Source organism: Aptenodytes patagonicus, chromosome 6 (assembly GCF_965638725.1).
Source record: "Aptenodytes patagonicus chromosome 6, bAptPat1.pri.cur, whole genome shotgun sequence".
NCBI classification, from domain to species: Eukaryota; Metazoa; Chordata; class Aves; order Sphenisciformes; family Spheniscidae; genus Aptenodytes; species Aptenodytes patagonicus.
Window position 1 is genome coordinate 75,172,427 of NC_134954.1, and position 24,224 is coordinate 75,196,650.

The following is a 24,224-nucleotide window of genomic DNA, read 5'->3' on the forward strand; positions in this document are numbered from 1 at the left end:
ACTTCATGTGTATTCATAAAGTAACATCTGATGACTGCATGACAAAAACCAATGTTTCTGGGAAAGTGTTTCCAGTGTCAGTGTGTGTTGAACAATCAGTATGCATTGTAAATAATGCAGGGGCGGCGGAGAGGGAGTCCTTGTCTTTGATAGCGTGTGAGTAGCAGATGACTTATTTATCATTTCTTCAGCGCGTGGTGTATTTTTGAATTAGAAAAATAGCAGCGTGAGTCACTGTCATGATTTCAGTAATGGGACGTGAACGGTTTTTATCTTTCGTGCATTTACAAACACTTTCAAGTGAGCGGAGTGTTAGGCGGGTATCTGTTTGGGGTTGAAACACCATTAGAGGTGTGCTGCAAGGGCAGAATGGAAATCGGTGGTGACTGAGCCTTCCCTGAGGAAGGACACGGGGCACTACAGAGCCCAAATCCCCGAGACGTTACCCCTCTCGCAGGATGCACTCCACCAAGATACTCGGTCCAGAAGATGGTCCCTGGGTGGGTACTCTTGGATACGGTGGGGATGCAAGATGTGATCTACAGCAGAAAGCCATGAACGTGTTGCTGCAGTCGTTGAGGGAAAGCAGAGGAGCGTGAGCGGCCGTTGGCACACAACAGCAGCTCACTGTGGCTGGGAAGGGGAGGTTTCGGTACGCCGGGTCTCTCCCGACCGTGCCCTTCTCCTGCGGGTCTTGCACCGTCTCTAGCACCCCCCTGGCCGTCTGCACGCTGCATTCGTTCGCTGACCGTGCAGAAGAAGCGGCCAAGAGGTGGGCTTGGGGGCATCTTAGAAGAGGTGAATCAGCCTGCAAAGAGGTGTAATGGGCATGGGGTTCGGAGTGTGGCCATACGCAGCCAGGAGCGAGGTGGGGGGGCAGGGTACAAATTAGTCACATTTGTATGGGTTGTGATTGTTTTCCATTGCACATCTTGTAAATGGCAATGGGAATTACTCTGAGAGCAAGAATAGTGATTATACACCCACTGTATGGTTGTATTATTACTAATCTTAGTTGTTTAACTTTTAAAGTGAATCAAATGCTCATGAAAATTGCTTTGAGTGAGTTTAGTGAAAATTAATCAACGTCTCGCTTTCACCAGAGAGCAAAGGCATGCTGGTAAAAGCATAACCTTCCCATCCAGAGCAGTCTCAGCCTCACGCCAGTCGGTATTGCAGTCTCCGTGTCTCCTGCTTGCCTCCCTACTTCACCTCCGTCATCTTTAACTACTGAGCTGGACGTGGCAGGTTCCCCATGGAGCGGTGCCGTTGCCGTTTGCTAGGAAATGCTGAAATAGGACGCGGAACAACAGTGCACGTCTAAGTGTGTAAATGGAGCACTGTGCCTCATCGCTGGGAAATAAAGTGGCAGCTCTCTGGTGTTAGGTGTGTAACAGTTGCGTCAACAAGCTAAGGACGTTTTTTGTTTAATTCAAGCAATAATGTTTTCACCATGGGACTGATGGTTCTGGGCTCGAGTCATCCCAATGACCAGTGCAGGAGTGGGCTGTGTTACGCACACGCTCATCGATTAACAAGCTCTAATGACTTCTTGTCTGTGCACAGTTTGCCAACTCCAGAGCAGTTGCTTTTTTAAAATTTGGTCCTTAAGTCACCGTCTTCCTGTGGTGAAAACTTTCTAAGGGAGGGAGGAAGGAATACTCTGTAAGAAATAAAACATAACGCAACATGAAATGTGCCTTGAGCTTCTGCCCTGGAATGTTACTGCTCTTTAAGGTGAGGTTAACGCATTGCTGTCCCGTGACACTTTGTGTTTCTCTTGCAGCCAAAGTGGCCAGAATCAGCATATTGCCCAAATAACTCAGGTTGTCATAATCTATGTTGTGCTCATGGCTTTAGAGGGAGCCCAAAAACTTGTACCTGTATGATAGCTAAAACACAAATATAAACAACCCAAAAATATATCTAAAAATCTCAGCAGATCTCATTGCTGGCGTCAGAGCTGGGATTGCGGGTGCCCGTTGTTCACAATGCCGATGCCTAGTTAACATCTTGCCCTTGGCCTCTGTTTTGCAAAACCAACTCTCCACTAGTGCAAGTGGGTTTCCAGAAACTCCCAGAAAGCAGAAGAAAGTTAAATTTGTTGTGGAGCTGCTCCTCTTGGAGTGCCTGTCTGTTTTTCTGACTCTCTGCTTTTCGGCGTGTTGTGGAGGTCAGCACAGGGCACAGCTTGCCATCCAGACTGGACTAAACATTCCCCTTGGTGGGCTAAGTGCTGCAATAACGTCTAATACACTATGGGTACGCGATGATTTAATGCTATAATATAGACAAACTACCAACATTTACATTTTCTGCTGAAATCAAATGACCCAAATTAAACAAAGTGAATAGATTTAATTTAGTCTCTGATGAGCAGATGCGATATCGACAAATCCCCGTACATCGCTTGGTGTACCTGGGGAACTACAGGTAGCAGACCTACAGAATGAACTGATTTGGAATTGAATAATCCTCCTCCGCAGAGGGCAGTCCCACCATGTAATTGTCTGTGAAACTAAGGAGGGACGTGCAGCAGAGTCTTTTGGTCTGGATAGAGGCAAATGCAATAAAAAGAGAAGGATTCCTCACTTTACGGTGCAGTATCTGATGTAGGGTCATTGTGAAAATTTTGAAGAAGGACATGTAGTAAAGATGCTGTTCCTGGGTTTTTATGACCAGATTTATGATCATTTAGATGGGTCTGTCTGCTGCAAAACATAGGCCACGCGACCTCTTCGTGAGTGTCCTCAGCTCATCTAGCCCTTAGCTTCTCTGGGTACTGTAAGATACCTTGGAGAATAATAAGAGTGATAGTGAAAATGCTGACGATCCTGGCAAATACTACGTGATGATAAACATTCTGTTCCTCAATATTCCATTTGCACTACAAAATTAGCGTTTAACTGTAACAAGGAAGTACCCTTTTCTTCTTGTCTCACTTCACTACTGACGTGCGTTTCTGAATATTTTAAAACATCATCTTGTGTAGTACTTTTTTTTCCAATTTCCAGTATTTTATCTGTTTTAAATGTAATTAAAATGACTGTTGTGAAACACGGGACAAGCAGAATTTATTCCAGCTTTGTCTATACTTTGAAGTATGATGTTAAGCTCTGGAAGACAACTGAACATAAACAGCACTGAGCTTCGTACTACAGCCTTTCTGTTTTTTCACTCTTTGATGTCTGACTTTCAGATGCCAGGGTTGACACGAGAGGCCTTCCAAGGACAATTATGTGCGCGAGGAAGACTTTCACTGTGCCTTGGAAACAAATAAATTCAAAATGTCCTTTTTTGGACATACTTTCCTGCTGGGCTAACCCTCCTTCAGACACCTCTGGGTAAACAGAGGGTCTCATCGTGGACGATAATTAGTAAAGGACGTTTATTTGTTTGTCTGAGCTCTGAATCTAAATCATAATTGATGGATAGTTGTATCGTTAATTAGATTGCTGAAGTGGTGAAGGTGGGATGGCTACCAGCAAACATCAGAATGATGTCAAGACTAGGGGAGTGCGTGTGTGTGTGTATATTTTTTTTTATTTTTTTTTATATATATATATATATATATATATATATAAGCACCGGACTTTTCCATCGTCAGATCTAGTGACCAATGTCCTATATATATATATATATATGTCATTGTCTCTGTGTGTGTATATATATACACACATACACACATACCATGGACCTTTTACCTGTACCATAGAAATCAGTGATACTCTGTACTCTTCTGTATTCTCTCCTCACCTTGTACTTTGAAAGCTGTGGTCACGATGTTGTTTTATCTGTTTTTCTTTAAATGTCAGTGGGGCAGAAGAAAAGGTTGAAGAGAGTTTTCTTACGGTAGATGATGTTTAAGAAAGAAACTGTATGGACAAGCTGACTTTTCTTCAGGGACCTTATTCATTCGTTCTCTTGGCCCTTGATGGAGAAGTTTTCTGTAAGGAGGAGGCCACTCCTGAACAAGTAACTGCATTGGGACTGGTTGATTTTTCAAATGACACAGACAAAAGTGGTATTACAAAGAAGATGCGCTAAAAAGCTGTACATCATTTCTTCTCACTTTACATGCGGTTTAATTCACTAGAGTGCGTGTGCTGCTGCTGAAGAAAGTAGGTGCACGCTCAGCTGTCCCTTGCGGAAGGGCTTTCCTGAACCGGGGTCACAGTGGTGACGGTAGAGCCAGAAAATCACACAATAACGAAATAGCAAAAAAAAAAAAAAAAAAAAAAAAAAAAAAAGTGGAAATTATTTTAAGTCACAACGGTTAAAAATCCATATTAAGTGCGTTTAAGGGACATGACTTGACCTGTGTTGACGGGTTGATGTAGGCATGTTTGTATTTGTGAAACGTGTCCAAGGGCTGGAACAAATACGGAGAATTTTGGGTTGTCTTTTGTAATAAGCAAATAGCTTTAATTTGCTTCCACAAAATCAGCAACGTTTGGTATCTGTTGCTCGCTTTGCCTTAATTTCTACATTTTCCAAAAATAGGTGAAATTATTGACCTCTTGTTCTTCCATTGAATGGGCATATAGAGTGTTCTAGAAAATGGTAATTTTTTTCTTCTTTTTGAGAAACCGCCAAAGATGGGAAGGTCTCGGAGGCCTGTGTACTTCAAACCATAGAATTTGGGATTTTTCACAATAGAAGATTTATTTGGCCTGACTGTAACCGCCCGATACGCTTTATATTAATTGCCCCACGTCCTGTGTGCAGCTGAGAGTTTTCCGTTTGCTGTCAGGACACGTTGACGCTGAGGCTGCCGGATGCTGATTTCTCGGCGTACCAAACGGGAGCGAGGAGACCGGGAGTCCGAGGGAGCTGTGAACGCAGCGGCGGACGTTCCTCTGGATACTCTGCTGTGTTTTCTTAGCAAGAAAACAGGATTTGAAATTCCCTCTGCCTTTGGGCTTCTGGCTTAGGAGCTTGAAGATGTTTCCTGCTCAACAGGCTTGAAGCCCCTTTTCCAGACTGTCCCGTTGGTAGAGCTCTTTAGGATTTTCTTAAAGATTAACCCCTCCTTTCCTTCTGTGTTTTTTCTGTATTTTTTGGCAGGTGCAAGACAAAAGTCTACCCCGACGAACTCCCCAACACAAGCGTAGTTATTGTGTTCCACAACGAAGCCTGGAGCACTCTGCTTCGGACCGTGTACAGCGTTATAAATCGCTCGCCGCACCGCCTGCTTTCTGAAATCATCCTGGTGGACGATGCCAGCGAGAGAGGTAGGTTTTGGGAGGGAGGAGTCCCGTTCCGCGTGTTGTTTCAGTGCCGCGTTTGGGGATGCTGCAGAAAGGGTTGTGAAGCGTGGCTCCCTCCCGCCAGCGCTGAACCGGACCTGCGCCTCTCGCCAAGCATCCCCGATCGCTGCTGGGGCCAGCAGCAAATGGACTCTAGCAGGTATGGGCAGAGTTAAAGTCCACTTTCCGATAGTAACAGAGCCAAAGGTTGGTTATCAGGTTGTAAGTCGTCTCTGCGGTGCTCCTGTCCAGAATTTCATTAGCGCTTTTTGCACTGTGGTTTATCATTTCATATTACTGTAAAAGACAACCGTTTTTCACATCTCTCTCTGTCTCTCTCTTGCCGTCTTTCAAAACCCCCCTGTTCTGTGTTTCAGGTTTTCCTGAATGTCCAGACTGAGCCAATTTCCTTGTATTTCTCTTATTTGTGGTTCATTTCTTTCGTTCTTGGCTTTTTTCTTCTCTCTCTCTTTTTTTTTTTTTTTTTTAAAAAACCCCCAGGGTTTAGAAAGAAAACTGTCTGCATGTGAAACTGGTATCACCTGGAAAAGCAACCACATTACATTCTATAAATGGAATCAATGGAATGATAAATTTTCCTGGAGTAGCCAAATGTATATAATGGCAAATACAACATATAGCTGCAGCTGTTCAAGAGACAGAGGGTGCAAGCTCAGCCGTCCTTTATTTCTGCCCCATGTAGCATTAACTTAACTCTAATTACTCTCCTGGATTTCCCTGCTTCAGAAAACAAGTGGGCTTAATGTTTCTCCATGCCAGAAGGTGGGGGAAGACTTTAGCCCAAGTAACTACAATTTTTCCTAAAAGCAAAGTCTTGGATTCCTAAAGGGCTCAAAGGGTGAAATTCATCAAAAATAGCCATATTTAACCATAGGCAAATTAGCAAAAGTGTAGTCATTTTGCACTCACTATTGATTGCTGGTTTATTTCAAGGAAACCGATCGTGACGTATTTAAAATTTCTGTGGTGTTTTGATGAGATGCTCTGGCAGACGCGTGTGTATGTGTGCGGCTGCACTGAACCGAGTGCCAGTGTGAACCTCCATAGCTCAGCTCTCAGTCTTCAGAAAAACTCTAAATATGTCAAGCTGCGTTTCCCGTGTTATGGCAGTGATCGTGCATGGCAGTCCTTGGAGGGCCGAGCATGACACATAAACTCTGCGGTTATATTTGGAGCCCTCGGTAGTTGCTGAACTAAAAATAATGATTTTCTTCTGTTTTTTCCCAATTATCTTTGGCAGAGTTTTTGAAGGCCTCATTAGAGAATTACGTGAAAAATCTGGAAGTCTCAATAAAAATCATTCGGATGGAGCAGAGGTCAGGACTGATCCGCGCGCGGCTCCGAGGGGCAGCAGCCTCTACAGGGCAGGTGATAACGTTCCTGGACGCGCACTGCGAGTGCACCCTGGGCTGGCTCGAGCCGCTGCTGGCCAGGATAAAGGAGGACAGGTGAGGGTGGCTCTCCTGCGTCCGGGTGCAGGGCACCTGCCTCCTGCCTCCAGGCCATTCCTTGGTTTCACTGTGCTGCTAAAAAGTAGAAATGAAAACAGATCGTTGATCCGAAAGTGAAGATTTTTTTTTTTAATTTATCAGGAAGATAGAGTATTCTCTTAATATTTGTATCAAAATCTAATTTCTAAATAAATATACGATAAGCTTTTGATTCTTACAGCAGGCTTTTTGTTGTTGACAGTAAGAATAACAATCCCAGTAACGACAGCAACTTGTGCCATTCACTTTCACAAGGTCCAGGTGTCTCCCACCCTGATGGCCATCTTTCTCCCTTCTTTTTACCAGGCATGACTTTTTGTCCGTGTGACCTCTGATACTCTGTGAAATTTGCACTCTTTTTTTGTTCTTTTCTTTTTTTCCCCCCTTTTTTCCTTTCCCCCCCTCCTTTTTTTTTTTTTTTTTCCTCTTTTTGGCAGTAGGCGATGCAATTTTCCCCCTTTTTGTGCATAAGTGCATAAAGGCCCCTCGAGTGAGATCCGAAAACCGTGCTGTCCTCCCTGGCAGTGTTGCAGCAGCCGAGGTCCTTGCCCTGCGTGGTGGAGGAGCAGCCACGCGTGCCCGGGCAGCACCAGCCTGCCGAGGTGCACACATGGGAGATGGGATTCGTTCTCATTCGTGAAACGCGTTGCAGGTGCTTCATGAGACGTGCATGCACACGTGATAAAAAACCACCCCCACCACTCGAGTCCTGCCACCACAAGCAGAAATGGCCTCTGTTGTGTCTGTCCTGACGCTGCCAGTCGTAGAAAGGTGTGCAGGAACACTGTATGTCATGTCAGGAACTTACCAGTACGATGTGGTTAGTGCTGCTGGGGTGAAGCGTGCGGCAGTCGCTCCTGCCGTTGGGAGAGGATTTGGCAGGGGAGCAGGAGCCCCGGGCAGGGTTGGGTCTCGGCAGCTTCCAGCTTTTGGGAGCGCAGCGAGGAGCCAGCGCGTCCAAAAAGCCGCCGACAGCAGAAAAGGGGAATTTTGCACGGCCTTGTTGCTGGAAGAGAAGACCTGCGCAGGGCGGTGGTAAATGGGGATTTATGCGGAGAAGCCTCAAGATAAGTGCAACGTTCAGCATACTAACATGCAAAAATACTCTGTTTAAAAAAAGCCAATTTTTTTCTTGCAGGAAGACTGTTGTCTGCCCAATCATTGATGTGATCAGCGACGACACATTTGAATACATGGCTGGATCAGACATGACTTACGGGGGGTTTAACTGGAAACTAAACTTCCGCTGGTATCCGGTCCCCCAGCGAGAGATGGACAGGAGGAAAGGAGACAGGACCTTGCCTGTGAGGTGAGGAGAGTGAATCAAAAGTACCGTGTTACTTGTCTCTGCTGTGTACTCGTTTATGTAGATAATAATGCTTAATACATAAGATTTTGCTGCAGTATCAGGGAGCACACGTCAGACAGTTGTGGCACACTGTTCAGGGTAGAGAAGACCAAAATCGGACCTATCCTTAATGCTGCAATGTAGTTATCAGAGCTGAGAAAACTCATTTGTATCTTCTTTTCAACATTCAGTAATTCAAAATATTGCCTGCTTTTTAAGTTCCCTCTATGTTTGTTTTCTGCAAATAGCCTGTTGACCTTGTGTTTCCAGATGTTGCTGTTTTTTCATAATTTAAGGCAAATATTAGAACATATTTCTGAAATACACATTTTTGAACATCGAACCCAAGTGTTCGGTTATGATGATTTGCACTTACAATGCACGCTTTTATTGCCTGGAAAATAAAATTGATGACTGTGCACACTGAGTCAAAAATGATCTAAGAGTATGTCCTGAATTCCCGTGATCATTCCCGACCTCTTTCATTTAATTGCTCAAACCACGGACTGTAACAAAACCTCTAGAAAAAAATTAAATGAAGCTGAAACAGAACAAATTGAATAAATTACTTGCAATGGGTTATTTGCTCAGCTCTAATAGCTTCTGTGGTCTTCATGAAAAGTTTTTTAAAAAAAAAAAAAAGCTTTCACAAGTGGAGGCAATGGTTTCAAACCTGTCTGAGAGACATGATGAAGTGGACAGAATTCCAGTCCTGCATACCCCCGATTGTGCGCAACAGGCAGATAAAGGGAGAGCCAACTCAGGGGACAGCAGGCACAGCACAGCTTTGGGAAACACTTCCAGGTAAGGCAGTGGATGGGCGAAGAAAAGCCTTTCAGAATCACTTATGCCGGAAAGTGGCCAAAATCTGTCACTTTATGTCCTTCAAAGCCTGGAGTCAGGGAAGGGCTGGATTTTTTTAGGTTTTGTTCTCGGGAAATGATCTCAGGAAGAGCAAGCAGGGTCCCCAGGAGCAGGAGCGGACCCTGTCGTTAGCAGAGGGGGGATGAAGCTACTCTTGAGTCAAGAGAACTCTCTTTCTCGTGATCAAAAATATTATCTCTCAGCTGTGAAGTCTGCCAGTAGCTGTTTCATTAAAGCTGAGGTGTGTGTTAAAATTGGTAGAGTTAATTATCCTAACGAGCTGCAGAGCCTCACGCCAGGCTGGCTGCCGCTCCCACGTGTCACTCGCTGTGCCCTGTTTATCCTGTCTCTCCCGTGCGCAATCAATTCACAGACACGGGGAGTTTTCAAAGAAACACAAATCCCAGGTCTTATTTCCTTATCTTGAAATGGAGCACTACTTAAAGTTAATCCAGAATCAGACACGTAATTGGCTCTTAAAATTATTAAAACAAAAAAATAACTTCCCCCCTCCCCCCCGCCTTTAGCTGGGGATTGCCTGGGCTTTTTGGGATTCTCCTGGTAAGATGGGTATTAGTGAGCGGAGCGTGGGTGAAGGAGTCAGAGGTTAACGCCAAGCGCCACGTGTCCCGTAATTATCACTTACACAAGTGCTTTAGAGTGAAGAGGTGGCTCTGAGGGTGTGTGGTTGTGCTGGCTTCAGACCAAAGCGTCGGCTTTTAGACATACAGATGCCCTTTCTGACCGCATAGTGGAGGCATTTCGGTCTCTTCCCTGTCAGAAGAAGGCGCTCCCCGTTACATCTTCCCTTCTGCCCGACGGGAGGGGAACCAGCAAAGCAAGTGAGCCGTGGAGCTGCCCGGGTATAACGGCCTTCCTATAGGAAACAGCATTAATAAGTCATCGGCTGCCTTCGGTGCTAGCTGGTATTTCCAAGTGCTTATCAAACGCAGTCCAAGGACTGCAGCAGTACATCAGTCCTGAGGTGTCAGAAACGCAATCACAAATTCTGCATCCAAAGAGGAAAAAGTATAATATTTCAGCTAAGTTCAGAATGGTTTTGGCTGCTGCCGCCACCTGAATGTTCAAAAAATGGGGGGGTATAAAGAAACAAAAGCCTAACCCATACCAAAAATTTAGAAACAAATTGGTGAGTTCATTTTTTTATTCCATGTTGCTTTCCCCATTCTGTAACATTATTTCAGCCTCATGTAGACTGAATATGTCTTTATTCATATTTTTTCTTTGTAATCGATGGAATAGGTATAGAATACAAACATAATTGGATTACACGTTTGTTTGCATGTATGCGTAATATAACCGTTGCACTCAAATTCTGCTTTTTGTTACATTAAAAATCCATGGAATTGACAAAAGTTTTACTCAAAATATTTATCTTCCATAACAACATTGATAAATTCCTACCTTTGCTTTTTAGATTTAAAATCATAATGCATACATTTTCAAACTATCAATTATTTTATATACAATTTATTATTTATGTATAATTTGTATTACCGTGTTTTTATGGAAAAGATCAGGATAGCGTACTGGTGAGAGCTTGCTAGTCGGTATGAACAGAGTTCAGCCACCGCACGCGCCGTGACCATTAACCCCAGTGAGGTTAAAGGCAGAAGGTGCTGCACTCTCAGAAGAGGGTGCCTGATTCTTTCTAGTTCGTAGGTGTGAAACGCTGCTTGCTTGTTTGCCTAGGGAGTTAAAGGAACTGTTACATTCCTAAGTTAGGTGTTTGAGTCAAATATCCGCCTTTGCTGGAATCTCTAGATTTAGTGGGAAAAGGTTAATTAATTCAGTGACTCTGATATTAAAACCCCACAGCTAATTGTCATGCAGTACAGCTGCGAAAGAGCTTTCTTACTGACATCCATTGGAAAAGTTAGACTGTTTGTCATATTTTTAGCAAACAGAACGGTGGGGATTCGTAGGTGCCTCTCATACTGATGAGTGATGCCTTGCCTTGGACGGATGGGGTTCTGATCCGAGATCTGTAGGTGGATGCTATTCCTGCTCTTCACACGCTAGTCCCTACCACTTCTGCCCCTTATTTTCTTCTTCTGGTTCTTAAACCCCAGTCTGACGTCCCTTCTCTTGTTCTCATTTTCTTCTTCCCTTATCTAGTTTTCTCTCAGGTCAGCTAACACCATGAGAGCGTAACCTTTCCCAGAATAGTCTAAAAAAGTAACTCTTCCCCAAAGAATCACAGGTTTTGCAAAGGTAGCAAAAGCCTTTCCAGTTTGCAGATGGTCCCAGTTTAAAGGTGGTAGATGAAGGTGGGCAGCGCTAACGATGGGGACCTGTCCTGGGCACCGGGCAGCAGGTCGTGCCACCTCCGCCCCGACCCCCTCTCAGTACTCCCCACCCTGGGGGAAGAGAGGATAGGAGTCAGAGGTCTTCAGATACTGGGATTTCTTGGGGTTTTTTGTAAATGTACTTACAATTTTTTTACCCGTAGAATGATCAGAAGCAAAAGTAACATCAGGGAGCTTTCAGTTCATGAGGTGTCTTTGCTAGGACTGAAAATATAAAGTAAGAATAGGAAGGGGCCATTTAGAAGAAATCCCCGAAGAAAAGATTGTTCCTGGAGACAGAGCCAGTCAAGTCAAATATTTCATTCTGTGAGGTTCGTTAGGATCAGTTGAAACATTTTTTCGGGTGTATTTGCAGAAATCAAATATGAACTGTGGCTTTGAGTGCAGATGTTACCTGAGCCGTGGAGCTTGCAGGGGCTTCCAGGTGTTGCTTTAGGAGTATGTTCCTTAATCTGAAGGTACAGCAACCCCCAAGGACTCATGTCAATGGGTATATATGTATTTTCTTTTGTTTGAACAGCGAAGGCTATTCATTGCTGTTCTGATGCACCTCAGGATTTTACCTTGTTTCCATGTAGAGTAAATGTTAGTAATCTAACTTCCACTGACTGTCACTGGGGTAACCTCCGGCTTTGCAAACTTTGCAAATGATTAGACCTTGTCAAAATGTGTTATTTCAAGCGCAAAGCCTGTTTCTGTTCCCAGAAGGCTCTCTGGATGGTTGCCCTGTGCAGCGGTGGAGCTTAAAGCTAAAGCTTCCTGCAGATGATCCGGTGGATGTGGGTAGATCTGGGAATTACGAAAGCAGAGAGCTCTGGGCAGTGCAGTTCCTTCTCAGGTGTGGCCTGGTTCAGTGGTAAATGTTCGTGGGTAGTGCCAGCTAAAGCCAATGGTCTTGCTAAACCTTTCATTCTTCTTTTTCCGCTGAAAAATCCTTGCACAGTATTTGTACTTTGCAGAACATCCTTTGTCTTTAAGTGAACTCATTTCTGCTTCTGTGATTTTTGCCTGCGGCAACAGAAGACTTGTCTGCACTCAGATCGGTTTACAAACATCTTGTCTTCTTAAACCTACAGTATTAAAAACATAAAGTGTTCCTGTGCTGGGCAGTTACAGTCTCTGCGCAGCACATTTCTATGGATATTTCCATACTTGCCCTTAAGTTTTTTGAGCTGAAGACATTCCAGGCTAGTATTATAAATACTAAAAATATATATTTTGTTCCGGAAAATCTTTTCTCAAGTATAGATTAGTTATTGAGAGGAAAAACACAAGATCAAATACTAGGAGCATATTGTATTTATCATCTTCTTATTATGGCTGGTTAAACTTAGAGCTGACTACAGTTAATACTGCCTAGGTGATGGACAGCAGTATTTGAAACTGGTGTAAAAACCTTATTCTGAGCTATATAAATAGTGGTCTTGTTCGTTAGTGCCGTTGCCCGTGTGACTGTTGGACCCCTTTGAACGGATGCGCAGGAGAGGGAGGTTGGAGGGCGCGGGGTGAGGTGACGCTACGTGGCTTTGGGGAGCTCCCGGCCTGGGGGACCTGACCTGGGCATCCCTGGGCCACGGCAGGGGCTGGAGTCCCCTCGGGAGCGGCTCCGTGCCAGCCCCTCCTCGCTTTCCCGCCCCGGCACGGCGCGCTGGGCTGGGTTTGAGGGATCGGTGGGACGCCGCAAACTCGGGGTTACGGAGATACCTTTATGTTGTGCAGCTCCTCTTACGGGAAGTCAAAGGTGCAGGTACAGGAATGGGAATCCTGCTGGCTGCTACTAATTGCAGAAATGAGAAGCAGACGTTATCTCCAAAATAAAATTAAAAGTGGGTTTGAATGATGATTAGAGTTAATCATAACACACGACTGTAGTTGTTAGTATGACACCAAGTAGGCAAAATATAGCTAATAGGTGCAAAGCTGAGGAAAAAAAAAATAGGAACCCTTACTCTTTCTCGTATTACTGTTTCAGCTGTTTTTACAGTGAGAGCTCTGCAGATCTGTTTGTATAACATTACACAACAGAGAATAGTCCTGCCTGCTGCGTTTCAGTTATTTGAGAATCCGTGGCGTATATTGGTGCATGGTTACTTAGATTTTACAGCATGAAACTCAGCACTTCCAATTTCAGTTCGTGAGTTATTAGGGAAACACTGTTTTTCATAAACATTTGCTGATGACATTCCAGAACAATCCAGATCTGTGTGTACAACTCAGTTGCATCATTCAAAAATTGCTTAAGACTGAATCTTTGCAAAAATGAGAAATTTTGGACCGTTCAAGCAAAGACTGTCTTCCTCCAGGGACAGAAATAAAAGGAGGAAGAAGAAGGAGAGGAGGCAGAGGATGAGGGTTTCTGTTGCAGGCAGAGGAGTGGGGATGATTTTATTTGTCTGAAACCCGTGGCACTCCTCACTTCAGTAAGGTTAGTGCGGATGGGCGATCAGTGCAGGTGGGAGCTGAGGTTTGTTCATGCAGCGCTGGGCACAGGCTCATCGAAACGTCCGTGAATCGCTGTGAGTCCTGTGGGAACTTGGCCAGTTGTCAGGAGGTGGGTAAACCTAGTACTGACACGGCTTTTGGTATCAGTGTAAGTAGTTTTGCACAGATTTATAGGGTTTCTAGACAACCAATAATAAAGATTTCTTTTAAATATAATAGTTTTGCATTGGTGATCATCTGGCACGAAACCAGTTCAATTAAGAAAGATCGCAGAGTCAGCTTTATTTTGTGCTCCCCGTACTAGATGGTATTTAACCTTCATGATAGCAGTCAGGTGGAGGGTTGCACCACCCGGCCGTTCCCATCTGCTCCGCTTGCTGGTAACGTAGCTCAGGATAGCTCAGGGGGCCAGCAGTGGTGTTTGTGGCAGAAACCCAGCGCGGCTGAGGGCAGTAAAGCGGCTTTGAAACCTGGGAAGGTTTAGCCTTGTCCAAGATGACAGACAGTTAATTAACAGAGCTTTCAGTGCTGAGAGCACAGGGAGAAAAATAGAAATGAAGTGTTGGTAAACTCAGGGTCCAGTATTATTTCATTGCTAAACTGTGCTTTTTTCTGGGGGTAATGGTAGTCAGCTCTTGCAGAAGAGGAAATAATTGCGCAGCGGGCAAATTACCTGGATTTGTTGAGTTTGAGAGTAAGTGAGGACTCCTTACTGCCAGGGCTGTGTCCAGTGCCACCATGGGGAGAGCTCTGTGCAGCACAGCACCGTCCCTGCGGGTCCGAGCCTCTGCACTCTGTGTGTGTGTAGCACCCACACTAACCCATAACGTAGCACAGTAATTCTGTGTGCAAATAGGGGGGTGCATTAGCTAATTAACGTTGCATGTAGTACATACAGAAACTTCTCAAGGAAGATCTGAGTAATGCCCAAGCGATTCAGGTTCTGCCGCGGGTGGGAGCGCCCGTGAAGCCCCTCTTCCAGCTTTTTCCTGCATTGCACATGAACTGTTCTGCTGCCGTTGACTTGCTTTTCAGAAAAACTCTAGGAGCTTGTTTTATATCAGTGTTTGCACAAGGCTGTCTCCAAACGCAGGAGCTCTTGCGGAAACTGGGCTTCAAATGGGCAGGAGTGCTGACGCTGGAGACGTTGCGCTTGCATGGGTTCAGGTGCCTAATCTGACCACTGAGTATCAGATACTCCCAGCAGTCTTCACAAGCAGTTTACTAAACAACTGAACGAATGAGTTCGTTTTTGTGACTGAATCTTTTGCATGCAGGCCGTAGTTACTGCCATGTTTGTGTGCGGTTGTACGTGTATGCATCGAGCTAGCGTTACGTTTTGCGTTTTCAAAACCCAGTCTCGCCCACTTTGCGGTTGGTTTTGAAGCTGAGGACAGAAACGTGACTGACACTTGACTGGCAAGGCTTGATCCGCAGCTACGTCAGCGTGCCCGGAGGTCCTCACCGGCAAAGCCCGTAGGTGTAGGGACGCTGAGACCTCGGCAGACTCCTCACACCAAAGCCCGCCTGTCGCTGGTGGTGGTGGTGTCGCCCCACATCGTGCCTGAGCTCTGCTGACGGGGGGATGCCGGGGCCGCCTGCGGCAGGGGGCCGGGGCGCAGCTCCCCCGGCAACGTCTGCAGGGACCAGTTTGGGCTTAAACCCCGTGCTTGGAGCAACGCCTTTAGCTGTGCACTAGGGTTTGTGTGTACGCACCGTACACCTTGTAAGAGGGCTGTGGTTTGGTGGGTGGGCTTTGGTGCAGTACCTCAGAGCCCTGTGCCTGCTAACTGGGGTGAGCTTTTTTCATTTCATGAAGACTTTAAATGCTGAAAAAACATAGAGCAGATATTTACGGGGAAATAGGACATCTTTACACAAAGAGAAGTTGCACTCTGACTGGATTTGCCTGTTGTAAGGATTTATAATCCTGTTAAGAGAGATTATGCCTGGTAATTTTATGCACGTTTAGTCTCCCTCTAAGGCAAAGTTGACGCATTATACTCTCTTCATTAAGCATTTCAGATTGGACATGAACTGCTGTTATGGATGCAGAAGGCCAAAATTCCATCCACTTTACCATTACAATGCTCCTGAAATAATCTATGGAAATGTGGTTTTGTGGGTAGGAAGCAATCCTGCAGTTCTTACTCGGGCAGCGCTCTCATCGGCGTCGGGGGGAGCTCTGCCCGAAAGGCAAGCGCACAGAGTATGCAGTCGAAACCGTATTATCATTGTTAGTAGTTTATATTTAAGTCACTGTACATAGAATATATTTATAGTCAAAATGTCTGAGGTAGTGAAATGTACTGTAGTGTCACTTAATAAATTCCACAGTGTCTTTCAAAAGGTATTTTTTCTTTTCTTTTCTTTTTCCTCTTTTTTTTTTTTCTGTTTGTTTTCAACTAGGACCCCTACTATGGCTGGTGGCCTATTTTCTATTGACAGAAACTACTTTGAAGAGATAGGAACTTACGATGCAGGAATGGATATCTGGGGTGGCGAGAATCTTGAAATGTCTTTTAGGGTAATTGCCATTTTCCTTCATTTTCTGTCAACAAACACAGTTGTGCTGTAACGGTTCCTACACTGCGGACAGGGCACTTCTGCTTTAGCTGTCATGCAAGTCATGGGTTAATTTAAATTCTCAAGGTATTTGGGGATGCCTCATTATAGTATTTTGGTCCTTTTTACTGCATGAAACATTTTATTACTGTTTGGAAATTTTTACACTTTCAAAATAATATATATTTCAGTAATACCTTTCTTTATAAAAGAAACGAGGCTTTCTGTGAGCTAGTGCAAATGCTAACTGACATTAACAAGATATACATTTGTATAGTGTAAAAAAAAAATCAAATATATGTTTTAACAGAAGATTTTGAAAGTGTATGTCGTCATGAACTTGCAAGTTCTGGCTGGGATTTTTATTCTGTGTGAGAGCCGAGCTCGCAGAGAAATTTCACATCCTCCAGAAAAGTGACTGTCTTTCTGCCGGGGATAGGTATGTTGCCCATGACAAGAATAATGCTAATGTATTTTGAAAACCTTTCCTGAGAAGTTTAGCAATTTAATGGTGGTGTTCTGTCTTCATCTAGTGCTGTTCTGCTCTGGCTCTTGGCAGCTGCGTGGGAAACTCATTGGGGTTCCTGGCACGGGCCAGCCAGCTCCTGGTCGGGATGATTTGGGGTTCGCGGTCGTGTGTAGTGCAGGTTGGGCTGATACCTCTGCCTTTGGTACGGTTTCGCTGGTTCTGCTTCCTGGGCACTTCTATAATTCATATAATACATAGAAAATAATACTTTGAGGGTTTGTTTTTCTCCCCCCCCCCAAAGGGTCCTGTTTCAAATTGGACTTGAATTCTATTCAATGCTTATGTGAGTAAGCCAGCAATGGGCTTAACTTACATAAATTTTGTGAGAATACTGTTACGAGATCTTAATTTCAGCTTTAAATTAAAAATCTCAGTCCAAAATGTGTGGAAAGGCAAAGACCAACAAAAGCCATGGTCTCCGCACAAAACCCTAGTGATAAAAGCAGGGAAGCAGCTCTGCCATTACTCTTACTTTACTCGTTAAGGCTGAGGTGGGGGGACCGAGGAGGGGAAGCGCGTGAATTTTCTGAAGAACTCTTTGGGCATCATATTAGAGAACATTATTTTATGTCTTTGGAAGATTTTCCCACTTAAACTTCAAGAAACATTACCAGCCTGGAACACGTGCATCAGCCTAATAAGAGGGCGTGGTGTCAAGAATAGAAATAAAATGATGTGCCTCCAGCACCGGGAGATTACCATGGGAATGCCAGGCAGCCACGCGATGCTGCTTCTTGGTATTTAGAGCCTCCGTCTGTAAAGAAAACCAACCAAATAGTCAAGTGCATCAAGCACAACGGGATCAATAAAATACCAAGGCCTCTGCATTTAAAAACCTACCTGATGTAAAACATCTGCAGAAAATTGGTAGCAAAGAGTGCCAAGGGGCTGGGGAGGTTCCTCCAGCAGCCGCGTTACAAACCTGCAATTATCCAGCAGGTTTCCAGAATATCTCATTGCCCCATCCCTGGAAACATTCCAGGTCAGGCTGGACGGGGCTCTGAGCGACCTGCTCTAGTTGAAGATGTCCCTGCCCATGGCAGGGGGGTTGGACTAGATGGCCTTTAGAGGTCCCTTCCCACCCAAACTATTCTGTGATTCTATGATTCAGGAAAACACTGAGACTGAATCTTGGTTTGGAAAATTGCTATGATAGGAGTCAGCCATAAGGACGTTTCTAGAGCTCTTATTACATTGGATGTTTTTATCGTCAAATGGGAGGGGGTTAGTTTTGGTGTTGGTCCACTATTCAGAAAACAAACCCCCAAATCCCCATCTTGATAATCCCTGCATCCTCAAAAAATGTTACAAAATGCCTTTGCCTTCCCTGGCTAACGTCTGCGACCCTCTCATCTGCAGCCGGCAACGGCAGTGGCGTTGTCCCCGCTGTAATGATCAGAAGGTTTCACAGTATTTTTGGTCTCAAAGAGGCACGCAGGCATTTCTCGGCTGGATGCGGTGCCTCGGGGAGGGCTCAGGAGAAACACCCGCAGGGGGTCCCCGGCCGCAGCGCTGGAGGGTCCCACATCTCCCCGCTGCCTGGCTGGGCAGCGCCGGAGCCGAGTCACGGACTGAGGACGCGTAATCAAAGTCTGTCTGTCCTGTCGGGGCGGCCACTCTGTCCCCCTAAAACACTGCGCGTGGTAACGTGTGCGGCTGTGTACAATTTCCTTATTTCTGGGTAAATCAGTATTTCATCTTTTAGCTGTGCTGCTGCTGCTCGTTGCTGAACGGTCTTTAACAGTGCCTTTTGGAGGATGTCTTTTAATAATGGCAATTGGGAAGGAAAAATAATCCTGTCAGGAATCTCTTACAGCTGTGAGAGTCTACTTCAGTAAATGAAAACCTCGTTTATTCTTAAACATTTACCATATTTTTATTTATAGAATTCCTTAAACATTTTTAATTTTCTGTTAAATTCTGTAAGTGTTTTTTCCCAATCAGAGAACACCCTGCAAACTTGATAGTCAGCAAGGAGCTCATATAGCTTTGGAAAGGGTATTAAAAATAATCTGTCCATCAGGCAGAAAAGATTATTCTTCGGAATAATCCAAATAGGCCAAAGCAGGGCTAGAGAAAGCAAATGCGTGCTGTAACAGGAATAAGATGCTGTTTACTTTGGGTTTTCTGGCAGCTGTTAGAAGTGCAGGAGAGGGTATGCAAATGTTTCCATGTGTGTTTCCTAAGTAGCGTGATATATTAATAGGTTGTTCTCGGCCTCTGAAATTTCTGTTTTTACTGTTGCAGGAAGTCTTACGGTAAAGGAGTAGGGCGCGAGGGTGTTTAATTCACCTGTAGCTTAGTGTAGGATCCGATCTGTAGGAACACTCGTGTTGCAGCATGTGTGATCGGCAGCCACATTGTGCAGGCTCCACACGCTGCAGCAAAAGGCACCGTCTGGGTGCGAGGAAACAGGCATGGCCAAGCCGCAGCCCCTCGCTGCGTCCCATCCGCGGCTGCTGCTGCTGCTGCTGGACCAGGAGTAACGTCCTGAAGGTTGCTGCTTTCTTGATGTCAGTACTGATGAGGCTGGATGCTGTTGATGAAGCTTTTCCAGATATGCGCAGAGGGTTATTAACAGCAATTTTTCAGCCTGACTGTATGTGAGGTCTCAACTTTCAGCTGTAAAATTAGAGGCGTAAGAGAGCATTTAAACATGTTTAAGTAAACAGTTTTAGCAGGATCATTGATTTGGATGGCTGGAAGACCAGCGCTGCATAATTACGGGCATAACAGTGTGCTCCTAGTGAGGCTGGAAAGGTTGCGTGCATGCGAGATTATTTTCAGAAGTACACTGACATTGAAATTAATTTTGTGCGTTGGTGAGTGGAATTTGGGGTTTATAAACCCCTAATCACCTGGCAAACAGATTGAAAATCTCTCTCTGTGCTTTTCAATATTCCTTAGCTGTTTGACTATATTAACTAATTTTAGGAGCACAGTTTGCTCACAAATTGTATTCAAAATATGTTTGTATGCTTACATTTAAAGCATACAACATTTTGCCCTTTCTTTGGACTGCACTAATTTTTCTGTATGTCAGGATTCTTATGTTTCTGTAGGGAAAATATTCAAGATACACCGGTTCAGTTGATTTCATTATAGAGATCTTTGGTATTAGAGTTTTCAGGATTTTTTTTTCCTAATTATTACTTAGGCATCACTGCATAGCAGCCAACAAGTTTAACTCATTTAATATGACTGTGCTTACGTGTTAACTTACTTTCCGACTGCAGTAACCTTTGGGGATTTTTTTACCATAGCTTTGATCTGTGCATATACGTGAGAGATGTTTAATCTAACACCATCATTAATAAACACACACATGTACCAAAAGAACCCCTTTATGTAAAGAAATATTTTCTAAAATGAAGTAGATAGAATTATTATCATGTAAAGCATTTGGTTTAGGTGTTCATATCTCTGTAACCTGAGATTTTAGTTTTATTTTGCTCTAAACTTTAAGGAGTATTATATCTCATTTGGAGCTAGTTTTACGTATTTTGTCATAAAAGGAACTGGCGAGGAGATTTTACTCCTGAGAATGAGGCAGTAACCAGTAACGCGGAAGCGTTGTTTGTAAAACTCCCCTTTATAGAGGTTAATTGCAGAAGCAGCTGTGCCAACATCTGGGCGTTGGGCTGTGTGCCCCCTGGTGCCCGGCTCACCCGGACCCCCACCCGCCCCGCGGTTCCATCCCCATCGGGTGTAGGTGTCCATGGAAACCGCCGGAGCTGTGATGACAGCCTCCTACCCGGTGACGCCGGCTTCAGCCGCGCCGCCAACGCAGAGCAGTCGCAGCCTTGTCGTACCAAGGAACGGAAAGCTCCGACAAAACGGGGAAGCAAATGATGGGATTTGCTTTAAGTTGCCTGGAGAGATTCACCTGTAAAGGACAAGGTGGCGTGTGTGATGCTTCGCTTTTAGCTATAGGTAGATAACACGTACTCTAGCCACCCAAAACCAAACAAACATCAGCGGAGCTACAGGAGTATTTTTTCTACTTGTTCTAAGATTAGGAGTAAAGCCTCGAAGCTGTTTTATTTTTATTTGCCTACAAATTATTGTGAGCCTTAAACATTTCTGATTGATGTGTGCTGAGATTTGCGGGAACTGACATTGACTCAGTGTTCAAAAGTGATGGAAGAGAAAAGATCCTGACAGTGGGCTGCACAGAGATCAGATGGAGTTTAATGCAATCATTTTATGCAATAGTAGGAATGGTTTTAAAATGTCTGTGAAATCCAAGGTAGTTCTAAATAATTAATGCCTGTATTTAAAAAAGGATAAATTATGTGGGCAAATACAAGCCTTAGTTTTAATTCCATGGTGTGCAATGTTTTACCACAAACTTTGAAGGCATTAATATTTGTAAGCGAAAAGATAAATAGAAAAAGGGTTAGTCTCACATGGGTTTGTTAGAAGCTAAATTATAACATGCTGGGTTTGACAGCTCATTTTCCAGACCAAGGAAATGTGGCAGATCTGCTGGATCTGTTCTTCACCAAAACATTTCAACAAGGGGCACTCTGGAAGTTATCTCCTGAGTCAGGAGAGGATGGAGGTTGATATGAACTGGTGGGTGGGAAAATGGGGAGTGCTGAAGGACGAGGTGTCAGGCTGGGGACAGGTCACTATTAGAGTTTCTTAACTGCAAGGTTGCAGCTGGACGTTGGGTTTGGGTTTTTTTTCCATTAAATAACTTTTCACAAAAGGTGGGGAATAAACTCAGGGAACGTGCTGGGTTGGAAGATGCAGAGAGGGACTTGAAGTATGACTGAAGTACCATGGTTGGAAGACTATCTGATTTTGGGGAATTCATTCAGGTGGAAGAAGGGTTAAACTTCAGAGGAGAAGGAAAGGAAGACACCTTCAACCTTAAAAACTATGACGTGACAATAACTGGTTTATGAATAATTCAGCGTGCAAATTAATTTTATTTTTTTTAAATGAGAGACATCAATCTTTTACTGGAATATTTGCAGTCTGGCTGTCTTTAGTCCCTCGGTGCTTTTAGTCGCCGTCAGGCCCCTTATTGCCTGTTGTGGTGTGTGGAAGGTCAGTAAAGTTTGCCAAGGGCAGGTTTTGGTGGGCGGAAAGCCTCGATGTAGCAATCTGGGGTGAGGCACTGGCTCTGTTTGTTCTTCTTTTTCTGGGAAGAGATAACTAAGATGACTGGAAGGACTGTAGTAAAGCAATAATCCATAAAATTGCTGCCACGTTTAAAACAAATCTAGGCGTGCTGGAGGAAAGATACAACTCATTGGAAATATCTGATTCCCAAGCTATAGGATCAAGTAAATTCTATCCCTGGAAATTTTGCTGGATTAAAAAATACAATGAATATTAAAATGAAAAAGTCTGCAATAAAATTTAACGGCAGTTTCTCCCGAAAATTTTTGGAGTGTTACACAGGGCAGTCACCAGCGTCAGTAAAAAGCTGCTGGCGGGTGTTGAATACCTGACGGAGGTGTTGTCTACAAAGAGCTCTTCAACAGCAAAGTATCAGGGACAATTCTGGTATTCACTGTAGTTGCGATGGAGAGTGATCAAATATATTACCATAGTGTATCTTGTCTGTGTGGTGAACAGATCTGCGGAATCCCACAATCCTTAACCATTATATGAACTTTTGGAAAGCAGTCATTTTACCAGGGAACGTTCAGGGGGGTTGTTTGGTTTGTTTTTTTAAAATAATATTGAAAAGATAAAAGCCTTTTTCTTCTGAACAGGGTGCAGGTTCATCTGCATTTCTATGACAACTGTAATAGATAGCAGATTGTACCAAGGACAGCCAAAAATGTGCTTTAAGAAATGTACAGGAACACGCATTTTAAAAAACGGTAGCGTGGGAGAAATTTCCTGCCGAGGAAAGTAGTCGGAGGGGGAGAGCAGGAGCAACCTGGGGGGGAATGCTGGTCCTTAGGCAGAGACCGTGGGTTAAAGCGCACCTAAAATTGCATCTGCTCATTACATTCCTGTCCGGTGAGTTACTCCCAGGTTGCTTTGTAAACACATCAGTAGTCTGTATTTCAGTTGTAACGCATGCTCCCTTTTCGGTAGAGTCGCGTGTTCCTTGGCATCCATCAGCTTGAAGTTTCACCTGAACTGACTAGTTGTCATTGAGCTGCAAAACACAAGATGTTAAACACAAGAATATTTTGATGTTGTCATTGCTTGTCCCAACAGACTACATCACTTAGCATGCTAATGAAATTATATAAAAGGATTTAGCCCCAATTAAATAAAATCTGCATTAAGTTACTATGGTAACTGTTATGTCTGTGTCGAGGAGCTCTAATTACAAGACTGTACCAGCCTTCCTGTTTAAAACACCCAGTGGTTCTTAAACTCTGTGTTTTATTACCAGGAGGTATTGTAAATTTTAGCCCTGCTGTCTGCTTAGGAGGAGACCGAAGCAAAGGGTGGGACGAGCCTAAATAAGGAACCGGCCAGTTGGTGATACCTTTGTTGGTGCTAAAAATGCCAGTGAACCTTGGTGAAGAGTGAATCCCAAGGAATCGATCTTGTCTGGCAGAACAGCAAAGCTTTGTAACCCTGCAAGCATCCGATGGAAATCTTTGTTCACCCAGCTGCCTGTTACGCCTCCAGTTCTGCAAACTTGGGCCTTCAGCCTTCTTTAGTTTCTTCTTTAGTTCTTTTCAGAGCCTAGAAAGACGGAAGATTGCAGAACAGCGGTTAATACACGAACTGATGTCTATCACACCAAGACTCTAGCGGTCTGACAGAAAAACATGTTACTTCATTTAACAACAGAGTATTAAAGTCCAGGATTATAAGATTGTTTATACGTACGCGGTCATATCGAAGGCATGAGCTTACTCAGAGTATAGATTCTGGCTCCAGCAGTGGAAAGGGACAGTTTGCATCTAGAAGTTCATCAAAGTCTCTTCTTTGTCTAAAACTTTTTTTTTTGTTTGAGTCGATCGTGGTACTCGCCAGCGTACGAATCAGAGAACATACGTTTTGCATCTGTGTTTCACTTCTGTGGTTCTGTGATGTTCAGAGTACCTGCGCTCGCTGCTTTCTATTGCCGTCTGTGATATTAACCGAGATCTGCTGTGCCTTTGCTCGGGATGGTCATGAACATGATTCTGCTTTGTGAAATATATATGTATATATATTTATACATATATAAAAGTAAAAGTTCTTCTCTGTTTCTTAAAATGTTACAAAATCCTGGAAAATTCAAATATACAGATAACATCCATACCCTACATTTAATCCATTCTAGGAATATACCTTTCTAAGATGGTGGTTTGTGTATGTTGATGTTGTAAGGACGCAGAACCAAGTGAACCATTCACACAAGCTGTCACGTGGCAGTGAAAGTCTGTGCACTTTCATTGCTATCAAGAGTTGTGC

At 44.1% G+C, this 24,224-nt stretch overlaps 1 protein-coding gene across 2 annotated transcripts in view; it reads left to right on the forward strand.

Annotated features, from left to right (window-relative positions):
• GALNT13 (polypeptide N-acetylgalactosaminyltransferase 13) overlaps window positions 1-24,224 on the forward strand; it is a 160,368-nt gene that overhangs the window by 80,757 nt on the left and 55,387 nt on the right. For both annotated transcript variants that reach the window (XM_076343217.1, XM_076343218.1), the window contains exons 5-8: window positions 5,068-5,234; window positions 6,511-6,718; window positions 7,899-8,069; window positions 16,154-16,271. In XM_076343217.1, the coding sequence (XP_076199332.1) occupies window positions 5,068-5,234; window positions 6,511-6,718; window positions 7,899-8,069; window positions 16,154-16,271 (664 nt within the window). The remainder of the gene's footprint in view (window positions 1-5,067; window positions 5,235-6,510; window positions 6,719-7,898; window positions 8,070-16,153; window positions 16,272-24,224) is intronic.